Raw genomic sequence first — 11,512 nt, forward strand, 5'->3', positions numbered from 1 at the left:
TATCCAGTGCGCGAAAGGACGACTCGACATCCCATCTGAGAGGAGGAGGAGGCCCAGGAAGGGTATCCTGCACCAGCGGAGCAACCCCAGGGTAATTATCAATTTTTGTTTCGAATTAAGTCTTCAGATTTTTGAAAACGTTTTTAAATTTTTTTTATTTAATTAAATTTAATATCTGCAACATAATTTTTTATATTTTCTGTTACAGATCAAGAGGACCTCCGCTGCAGTGAAAAAAAAAGTGCCGCTCGCCGATTTTAATGAATATACGAACCGCAGCCGGTTCGTCGGGCGTTCCGGGAGTGCCGAAAAGTATGCGGACGTTTTCTTACGTATATTTTTTTACGGGAGTGCGTACGCGAGTTTCCAGTGCCGCGGAAGGATGACTCGTCACGTCCCATCTGAGAGGATGAGCAGGCCCACCAGGAGGCATCATGCATCGGCGGAGCAACTTATAGGTAAGCATAAATTTTTTAAATTAAATCTTTATTAAAAAAAAAATGTCTACCTTTTTTTTTATTTATCTTATTAATTTTCTGGCACGTCTACATTAATTTTTTCCTCTTTATGTTACAGCCACCGGCAGAATTCCACAACTCCGCTGTATGCAGATTGGGTAAGTCAGTAACTTGTTTTCAGGATTTTCTCTTTACAGCAGTGCCGAAAAATATCGCGCGCAAGTCATCAATAATTATCGCGAATGTAAAATCACGGGCGCGTTCGTGAGTTTCCTGTGCGCGGAAGGATGGCTCGTCACGTCCCATCTGAGAGGAGGAGCAGGCCCGGGGGGCATCCTGCATCGGCGGAGCAACTTATAGGTAAATATAAATTTTTTAAAATAAAATCTTTAGAAAAAACCTTTACCTTTTTTTTATTAAATTTATTAACTGATATATCGTCATGTCTACAATAATATTTTTTATTTTATGTTACAGTCACCGGCAGAACTCATCAACTCCGCTGGTTCATGCAGATTGGTAAGTTACAAGCTCTTTATTTTTCGTAGTTTGTAATTGCGTCTCTTGAACAGGCAACACTCCATCGACCGTAGATTATTCAATTGTAATCCTCATATAAAAATTATTATAATTAATAAATGTTCTCAATTATAATAACGCGCACGAATTGGCATCTATCGAAAAATAGCGCACGCGAAGCAGCGCTCTGCGACTTATATTTTGCGTCATTGTATTGTACACGTTGTGTGAGACTCGACGCACGTTACGTTAAGGTCACGTACGCTAGCCGTTGTCGCCGAAGGAAATAATATATCTGCGTCCCCGTGTATGTACATTCACATCGTTATATTTGTGTGGAAAACCAATCACATTTTATATTATTCCCTCCCTATCCATCGTATCCATACATTCTAACCTCAATCGTAAGTACGTACGTCGAACACGAGGCCGGCTTGAATGATATCGTAGGATATTCCAGTCGAAATGGTTCGCAAAAAAATAGATAATCGGATACGAGTTTTGATTGAGAATGGCGTGACGACAGGACACAGGACGATGTTTATTATCGTCGGCGAGAAAGCGAGGGATCAGGTAGATATGTGGAAAAAAAAACTAAGGAACTTAGTGCTTAAAATCTCACGTTGTTTGATAGTTTATGAAAGATCTTAACATAGGATCTGTTGTTAGATTAAAAGACATATTCTTTTAGGTGGTATTGTTGCATCACATGTTATCTAAAACTGTCGTTAAAGCTAGGCCTTCGGTGTTGTGGTGCTACAAAAAAGATCTAGGTTTTAGTAGCCATAGAAAGAAGCGAATGAAATCATTGCAAAAGAAAATTAAGTCAGGTAAATTAGACGTTAACGAGGACGATCCATTTGAGTTGTTTGTTATTTCAACTAATATTCGCTATTGTTACTACAATGAGACACATAAAATATTGGGTAACACATATGGCATGTGCATATTGCAAGTATGTATACATTTTATTCACTTTGCATATTTAGATTTGTAACTTTATTTTAATGTGGTGTTAAATTTAAGGATTATGAAGCAATTACACCAAATTTATTGGCGCGTACTATTGAAACTGTAGAAGGTGGTGGAATTATTGTATTTCTGCTGCAATCTATGAATTCTTTAAAACAGTTGTATACATTGAATATGGATGTTCATCAGAGATTTCGTACAGAAGCTCATAAGGTATTAATATGACATTAATTTGTAAAATATACTTGAAACACAATATTATAATTTATTAATTTTTTTTTTTATTAATTCAGGATATAGTATGCCGATTTAATGAAAGATTTCTATTGTCATTGGCTTCATGTACTAGATGTTTAGTAGTTGATGATCAGCTGAATGTCTTACCTATTTCCTCTCATAATTTAAAGATAGAACCTGTGCAAAAGTCAACTGTTTCAGAGGAACAATCAAACTTAGATGTTTTAAAAGAGAATCTAAAAGATACTCAGCCAGTATCTGCATTAATCAATTGCTGCAAAACAATCGATCAAGTAAATGATTAACATAAATATAATTATTAAAGTTTCCTAACAAAAATTTTATTAATTTTTTTTCTTAATTTTATGCACAATTAATTTGTAGGCAAAAGCAGTTCTTAAATTTATCGAATGTATCTCTGAAAAAACTTTGAGATCAACTGTATCGTTGACTGCAGCCAGAGGACGCGGAAAATCCGCTGCATTAGGACTCGCTATCGCCGGAGCTATTACCTTCGGATACTCTAACATATATATCTCGAGTCCCAGTCCGGAAAATTTAAATACTCTCTTTGAGTTTGTTTTCAAAGGTTAGTTAATTATTTTGACCATTTCCTTAATAGACATAAGAGCACGGACAGGAAATTAATAACGCAAAACAAAATTAATATACTTGTAGGATTTGATGCACTTGGATATCAGGAACATCTTGACTACGGTTTAGTACAATCCACAAATCCAGAATTTAACAAAGCTACCGTACGTGTAAATGTGTTTCGAGATCATCGTCAAACAATTCAAGTATGTACTTTTCTTAAAAAGATAAACTATTTTTTCGTATAAGCATTTTGAAAATCTGGATATATTGATACTACAAATTTATAACGTGCTGTTTTATTTAATTTTTATAGTATATACATCCAACAGACACTCACAAATTAAATCAAGCAGAATTGCTTGTAATTGACGAAGCAGCAGCGATTCCATTGCCCTATGTTAAAGCGATGCTTGGCCCTTATTTAATATTTCTCGCCTCAACCATAAATGGGTAGAGTATTTAATTTTTTTTTTTGGAACATCGATAAATTATCAACTCATTCGTTAATATTTACAGCTATGAAGGCACAGGTCGATCTTTGTCGCTTAAATTGTTACAACAATTAAGAACGCAGACCGCTGGATCAAACAGCCACGATGGTAAAAACGAAAAAGAGCAAAGTGATAAAACTTTTATCGGGAGGCAATTGCACGAACTTACTCTCGATGAATCGATACGTTATAAGCCGGGCGATTCTGTAGAGCAATGGCTTTGCGATTTACTTTGCTTGAATGTTACAACACATGCACCCATCCTTTCTGGATGTCCTCCTCCCGATATGTGCCAATTGTACTATATAAATAGAGATACGTTATTTTCTTATCACAAGGCTTCTGAGCTGTTTTTACAAAGATTGGTATCTCTGTACGTTGCATCGCATTATAAAGTACGTACTGCGTTTTTTTAAAATTATTTAAAGAAATTAAATAATAGTACTTGATCGATTAATATAATTTTAGAATACTCCTAATGATTTGCAAATGATGTCTGATGCCCCTGCGCATCATCTGTTTTGTCTCTTGGGACCTGTAGATTCCAATAAAAAGACTTTACCCGAAATATTAGTAGTTCTTCAGGTAAATATAACTTTATAAAATTTAACTATATCTTGATTAAAAGCGATCTAAATAAATTCCTGACGTTTAAACATTTTTTATTTTAATGAAATATATTTTTTTAATTACTTTTAATTATTTCATGATTACATTTTTTTCTGTTTCATATATAAAAAATATATAGATTTGTTTAGAAGGTCAAATTAGTAAAACTAGCATAAATGACGGTCTGGCACGAGGTCGTAGGGCAGCAGGTGATTTAATACCGTGGTCAATCGCTCAGCAATATCAAGACGAGGATTTTCCAATTTTGTCTGGCGCGCGCATTGTTAGAATTGCTACGCATCCTGATTATCAAGGGGTATATATGTATTTTTTTTCCTTTAAATTAATTATTTAAATTTATATGAATTTACTGAGAATACGATTAATTATAGATGGGATATGGTAGACGCGCGTTAGAACTATTGAAGCAGTACTACGAAATGAAAATACCCAATATTAATGAAAACGTTACAGAAGAACCAATGACGGAAATAAAAAATGTTTCCGATGAAGCAGTCGGTTTATTAGAAGAAACCATCGGTAATATGCATGGCGTTATTTTTAGATATTTCCTATTTATAGAATTTTTAAAAATTAAATTAGGTTTTTCAAACTGATTTACGATATTAATGTTTTACTTATAATTTTCTGCAGAGCCTCGTAGTTCATTACCACCACTCTTATTGAAGTTAAGTGAAAGACATCCAGAACAGTTAGATTACATTGGAGTGTCTTTCGGAGTTACTGAGCCTCTACTAAAATTCTGGAAGCGAAGCAATTTTTTACCTGTATATTTAAGGTGTGTATTATCAGTGAAATAGAAAAGAAAATTAACTTATCTTAATTACACACAATTTTTAGACAAACAGCGAATGATATAACAGGCGAGCATTCTTGCATAATGCTTTGTAAAATTAACGCGGAGCAGGATAACGATAAGTGGCTACAGGCTTATTGGAGTGATTTTCGTCGGAGATTTTTAAGTCTGCTTTCCTATTCGTTTAGGACCTATACACCGTCACTTGCGTTAAGCATATTAATTAATAAAGCAATAACTTTAGAATCCATCAGTAAGTATGATATTATTTATTAATGACTTATGACATTATATTAAATAGCAATTGATATAGATTTCCGAAACTTTTCCTCACACTTTTTTCGAATGTTAATTTTCCAATCACCACTTTGAGTTTTATATCTGTTTCAGCGCTGAGTAAAGAAATATTAAACGTTTACTTTACGTCATATGACTTAGAACGTTTACAAAGATACAATAAAATGGGAGCAGATCATCATTTAATTATGGATTTAATACCATCGTTAGGACGTTTGTTTTTTTTAAATATGATGGGAGACACTCATTTTTCACCGGCGCAATCGGTAAGATACTCCGAATATTTTTTAATATTTTTATTTCGTGTTGTATGCTCGTGTCTGCTCGTGTAAAGTATTAATAATTGTTTTTAACAATAAGTAAAAACTTTTAGGCAATTTTACTTGGTTTGGGTTTGCAACATAAAACCGTTGATACATTGGCAGGAGAGTTGAATTTATCGTCTACGCAATTGCTAGGTCTGTTCAATCGTATAATGCATAAGTCAATCCAATATTTCAACAAAGTCGCGGAAAAGCATGTCGAAAGCACCATGTTAACCAAAGAATCGGTTAACGGAGAAGTACAATTAGATCCTCGTGGTGGACAAAATTTACACGAGGAATTAGAAAGCGCGGCTAAGGTTTGCACTTTGCATAATTTATTCTTTAATTCTTATTTATGTGACGTATATCAAAATATTATTTCTATATTGTAGGAATTAAAAATTAAACAAAAAGCAGAATTAGAAAAATTAAAGAAGGAAAATTTGGAACAATACGCTATCAAAGGATCGGAAACGGAATGGTCTAGCGCGTTATCTGGTAAACATAATAAAAATCTTATTTCTATAAAGACTGGCGAAAAAAGAGCGTCTGAAAAAGGTAATGTGCAAGTCGAGAAAAAACATACGAAAAAGAAAAAGAAACATACATAGTTTATGTATAATACGAAATAAATGACCAATACATTTATAAATCCTTTAAAAAAATCCTTTAATTGACGATAAATTTATATTTATTACAAAAATTATAGTTATAGAAAAATATATTACTTACAAGTTCAACAACGATATCACACAGTTTTTTTTTAAATAAATATTTTTCTGTTCTTATACTTAAAAAAAACAAGTCTGTAAATGTAAAATTGTTTCTAATTTTTCTATATAATTATTATATTACTATTTTAGATCAATTTGAATCGAAAAAATTGTTTTCTATAATATATTTCACACACTGGCAAATTAAATTTCTTTCATGCTGTATGGAACGTGAAAGTAATTTTTCTAATAATTTGTTATAATATCTATTTAGAATTTTCTCATTTTTATTATTAATTATTACTGGATTTGCTTCGTAATTTTTCTTACTTGGACGTTTAGCAAAAATATCTTCAGATTTATTATTTGATTCAACACCTAGATCAGAATGAGATTGCACATTGGAAATTTCTTCTTCAACTTTCGTAGAGTTTTCTTCAGGTATTTTACTTTCGATTATCTCATTATCTTGGCTTTCTGTCTTTATTTTTTTTATTGGCACTTCTTCTGGACCTTCATCTAAAAACAAAACATATTTATTTGCCTTATTAAAGGATATTAATTAAAATTTTTAATTAGATTCGGACAGACTTTAGACATATACATATTTAATTACGTATTAAATTAATTATTTACCACTATCTTCACTCTCATAATCTGCTACTAAAGTAGGTAATGCTGGCGAATTGATGACGAGTAATTTAGGGGACTCGAGTGTAGATGCTTGTGGTATATCGTCCTCGTCCGAAATATTATTAATATCTTCACATGAATCTATTTCAGCTATTAATTTATCTGAGCAACTCGCACCATCTTCTTGTAAAATGACTAGCAAAAAAGAAATTTTTAATTGTTATTTCGTATGTTATACGAGATATAAATTAATAAATAGATTATTAATAGAAGTGAATTATAAATTATAATTAATTTTTATAACTTACTTATTCCGGGAAACGGTCGTAAACCTCTATATGTTTCGTCTGTACGGACGTCGCTTTTGCTCGTTTCACGTGTACGTCGTCTGCGAGGTTTACGTTTTTTTTCGCGCGTGTTTACCGTATTTTTTTTTGTTTTCGTATATCCATTAAAATTCTGTTTAATTATCTCTCCCCGTTGTACTTTTTCCAGTTCCTCAGCCTTATGCAGCTTGATGTTGTCCTCAGTGGGATATTTCCTATTTTTTTTTTAATTTTAATACAATTTTTTTTTATTTTTATTAGCCAATGCATTTATATATTAATGTTGTTATTAAACTAACTTTTTTCGCTCCATTATCCATTTCTCGATATCTTCCGGTGTCGACAGATCCTTCATTCTCTGGTATAAACCGGTACGATGTTGCATATTAATATGTTTCTCAACAAGCAAAGGATGAGCCGAAAACTTGCACCCATCGATCCCGCAAAGCATGTGAGTGCTTTTGTGTTCAGCGAGATCGTTCTCGGATAAAAAATCTCTATCGCACACCTCGCAATAATGCGACGCATCGTCGTCGTCAGAACTGACATAATTTTCATCTCTTTGATCGTACGGCTCTTCGTCCGGATACAGGTGAGCCTAAAAATTAGTTTAATTTTTTTACACAGACCTTGATATAAATTTAATTGATCGTAACACATTAATAACATTGCATGATTGATTTTCAATTCTATGCTTTATAATTTATCGTAAAACTTAGTACTCTTAGTTACAAGCAAATATAATACCATAATGTACTGATCATCGATTACCTTCTTGTTAAACGATAAATGATTATTGTGCATAACATCTGAAGTTATGGGGTATTCAACCGGGGTATTCAGAAATTCGATATACAAATTCATTTACATATACGAAGCACAGATCTTTCAATGCTTACTTTCTTGCAGATTATTTTAACAATTATAAACTTGCGCACATTCTGCCGACGTATTAATAATTTTTCGTAAAAGTGTACAATAATAATATACATAAATTTGTACATTTAAAGCAATATTAAATTTAATCGTTGAACTATTTTATATATCGTAAAACAGTAAAATATAAACAAGTTTTTAGAATCGCAATTATTTTTTCTTCGTATCAAAAGTGTATGTAATTATATACATATATATATAATTAACGCATCTCTATTTGCATTTTATATATTAACATGAGACTTGTATGTAAGTTTATATTAATAACTATTTTATCAATATTTAAATAATCAAAAGTCACAAAAGATTATTTTCATATTTCAGAACGATTATTTCAACATGCTCAATTTTAATGATTCGTAATGATATAATGATGGGAAACACCAGAGAATTAGAACTTATAGAAATATGATTTATTCTTACAATGTGCATTTCAATTACAAATCCTCTTTATGTCGTTCTATAGTTTTTTGGAAGTCATTTAAGACATAAACAAGTTTCTTAAATATGATATATATATGTATATGTAGCCTTGATCATTTATAAAATTTATTTATTTAACAGGGCCACAAGCTATGTCAGTTTTTTTTTGTAAAATATTAATTTTACATTAATAATCTACAAATTTATCATTTCTTTAACGTTTCGATTTAAACATAGTAATTTCGTCACTATTACATCAATATAGCTTGCGGCACTGTATACTGGCCATGTATACTAGATATGAACGAAGGGCTTTAAGAGAAAAAAATGTATTCACAAGGGGCCAGTTTTTACATGCTGGATAAAAAAATTATTATATCTAAGTTTATATGATGAACTATATCTGATTATTCTGATGACTTTATGAGTAGATACAATTAATCAATATATATATATTTATAAAAGAAAATAAATTGTTAATAATTCTCACTGATATGGCGTAAAGCTCTATAACTATCGTTATTTTAACTAGCTACTACTTTTTCATCATTATCTTTATCAGCACGTTTTTTAAATAACATATATCTATGGCGTAAATAATATATAAAAAATATCACTGTTAATATTGTGTTGCAGAAATAAAAATTAAAAAAAAAAAAAAAAAAAAAAAGAAAAATGAAAATATATCGACACATACCAAGATCATATTGAATTTATAAGCGATAATGCGAGTAAAAAAGTTTTGCTAATAATATCAAAATATAAGGGTCAAATCGTTCTGAAGTTTGAAAACTTGTGTTGTATATTATTTGAATTACGTAATTCTTTAACAGGAGGAGTAGCCTGTTAAGCTTAAGACTGTGCCTGTTCGCTGGAAGGCTGCGTCTCCTCCGTTTGCTCCGTTTGTTTCGATTGTTCAGATGAATTGTCAGTTTTCTGAACACCCTCGGATTCATTTGTATTGATATCATCTGTTTTCTGATCGCCCTGTAAAACCAAAGTAAGCCATCAACGTTGAATGGTACAGGTACGATTTTGCTCGCAAAACACTACAAGTTTGCAAAATATGTTTAGAGTTAAACTAACTAAAAAGTACATTTTATAATAATATATTTGCTATTAACTCATTTTATTTCGCATGTATTAAATTATATTGCATGTTTGAATATCGTTTATGTTGTATAAAAAGAAAGGAATATTTTTTAAACTAAATTCTGAATTTTTTACGATACAAGTAAAATATTGAGTTGCCTAGTCTTATTTTTACAATATTTAATTAAAGTTTATTTCTTTTATACGATAAAATAAAACGTTCACAGTAACATTAGAAATTATTTTTATCGACAAGGTAATATGATTATGTTATTATATACATATTAATATACTTACGCCCATTTATTTTCAGACATATTTTAAAATAATAACAAATAAATTAATGTTAAGTAATATAGATAAAGAATTTTTTTTAATCATTAAAAATATTTCATAAAACAAATTGGTAAAAATAAAGTAATTACTGTAAGTATATTAATTTTTTCTCTATCAAAAATTAGAAAAGATTTTAATTTAAAGAATATAATTAAAATCCAAGGTAATATTAATCTTTTGTCATAACAGAGACAAAAAAAAAGATACCTGTTCAGGATGCTTTGCAAGGTATTCATTTTTCGCATCTCTTATCATCCTTGTCACTTTGTTTCGAAGATCCTTAAATTCCTCCCATTCTACTGCGTCTTTGTTCTTTTTTGCTTTAGCATACAGTTTGTTTTTTCTTTGAATCTCATTACGAATTTCGTCTGTCATCCATGGTTTTTTTAATTCTAATTCCTGAATAATTATATTTTCCAATAAGATTTAAATATCAAATCTTAACAACTAATATAATTTTTTTTTTTAATGCAGCTACTTGTACAATATTAAATTTCAAGATAAATAAATTAAATTTTATCATTAAAATACAAATTTACCATTAAATCTTAACTTTCAAATATAACAAAATTAGTGTTGTAAATACTTTAAAAAATGCTCTTTTATAAAAAGTAAAAAATTAGTCAAATACATTAAAAATTCTCAAGTTTTTCGAAATTAATACAATTCAAGAAAGAGCAACAAAGCCAGCAAAGACCAGAGGAGAACGTACTTCAATCTTGACTTTCTTAGAGTTACCCAATGCCTTGCCCTTGGTATTTCCGTTCCCGGCACCGTACCTAAACCTCATGGGCGGTATCATTTGCGGCGGCGGCGGTACCCGGCCACGGGGCCACGGTCGCATAGGGGGTCCGCGTGGTAAGCCGGCACCACGAGGTCCCATTGATACTACGATAGGCGCCATACCGCGCGCCCTGGGGCCACCGGGAAACCTTGGTAGCATGCCGTTGGGTCGGGACACTCCGCCGGCCGACCTTGGCGGCGGAGGCGGTAACCTTTGTCGCGGTCCACCCGGGCCGAACATAGGATTCAACAGCGGCGGCGGTGGCAGCATCCTCAACGGCATACCGTGTGGTGTCATTCTGCCGACGAACCTCGGTGGCGGGAGCTGCCGAGCGCCGGCCGGCGGTAACCTGGACCCCATCAGCGGTCCCCTGTTTAGCGGGCTCATTCCTCTCGCGGTTACCGGACCCTCGTACTCGGAGCGGTGCTCCTTTTTCCGACGCCGTGTATATTCGCAGACTCGGTAGTAACGACGTTTTTTTTCCACAATGTAATTGCAAAAGTTTCCGGCTGGCTCGAATACGAGGTTAAGACAGCGCACCGCGCAATCCACGCGCGCGAATCACACCGACGCGAAGTTGAGCACGCGTCCCGCAAAAGCTGTCGGATTAGAGTTAAGTTATTTCGGCGAGCAAGCGAGTACGACGATTCTTGTTCACACGTGGTTATCTCGGGACACGAGGTGAAACAGGGAAGGAAAAGTACCTCAGGGAACAACATGAAACTGGAGTACTATCGCGAGTGGCTCCATTTGACTCTACTTTAGACTCTTTTGTCGTCGTTTTCGTACGCCGATTCGCCCGCGTGTTCGCAAACGCATCCTCGTTTATAAATTCCGGATGCGAGATCTGCACCTTTCTTCTGCACCAATTGCGTCAGTAAATTAGTTATAATTATAAAATTTAATTCTTTCATTTTAAATCAACTCATTAATATGAAGATCATCGTTTCCTTTAATTTATTAAAAT

General features: G+C 32.8%; 2 protein-coding genes and 1 long non-coding RNA gene across 3 annotated transcripts; 2 read left to right on the forward strand and 1 right to left on the reverse strand.

Annotated features, from left to right (window-relative positions):
• The first annotated feature begins 216 nt into the window (after positions 1 to 216).
• On the forward strand, positions 217 to 1,014 carry LOC139111405 (uncharacterized). Its single transcript, XR_011547195.1, has 3 exons — positions 217 to 458; positions 577 to 818; positions 936 to 1,014. It is a non-coding gene; the product is annotated as an uncharacterized lncRNA (long non-coding RNA).
• A 69-nt stretch (positions 1,015 to 1,083) lies between these two features.
• L(1)g0020 (RNA cytidine acetyltransferase l(1)G0020) lies at positions 1,084 to 5,954 on the forward strand. Its single transcript, XM_070671661.1, has 16 exons — positions 1,084 to 1,550; positions 1,669 to 1,932; positions 2,004 to 2,162; positions 2,243 to 2,479; positions 2,571 to 2,775; positions 2,865 to 2,986; positions 3,097 to 3,233; positions 3,300 to 3,669; positions 3,743 to 3,859; positions 4,023 to 4,199; positions 4,276 to 4,423; positions 4,538 to 4,682; positions 4,745 to 4,953; positions 5,091 to 5,263; positions 5,371 to 5,619; positions 5,695 to 5,954. Exons 1-16 carry the CDS (start codon positions 1,443 to 1,445, stop codon positions 5,911 to 5,913), a joined length of 3,039 nt encoding a protein of 1,012 aa, XP_070527762.1. The 5' UTR covers positions 1,084 to 1,442; the 3' UTR covers positions 5,914 to 5,954.
• On the reverse strand, positions 5,955 to 11,305 carry LOC139111403 (FMR1-interacting protein NUFIP1). The gene is made up of 6 exons (XM_070671662.1): positions 10,474 to 11,305; positions 9,969 to 10,160; positions 7,274 to 7,572; positions 6,957 to 7,189; positions 6,652 to 6,843; positions 5,955 to 6,534 (listed from the first exon to the last, which is right to left on the reverse strand). The coding sequence occupies exons 1-6, from the start codon at positions 10,930 to 10,932 to the stop codon at positions 6,167 to 6,169; spliced, it is 1,743 nt and encodes a 580-aa protein (XP_070527763.1). The 5' UTR covers positions 10,933 to 11,305; the 3' UTR covers positions 5,955 to 6,166.
• Positions 11,306 to 11,512: the final 207 nt, after the last annotated feature.

Source organism: Cardiocondyla obscurior, linkage group LG24, assembly GCF_019399895.1.
Source record: "Cardiocondyla obscurior isolate alpha-2009 linkage group LG24, Cobs3.1, whole genome shotgun sequence".
NCBI classification, from domain to species: domain Eukaryota; kingdom Metazoa; phylum Arthropoda; class Insecta; order Hymenoptera; family Formicidae; genus Cardiocondyla; species Cardiocondyla obscurior.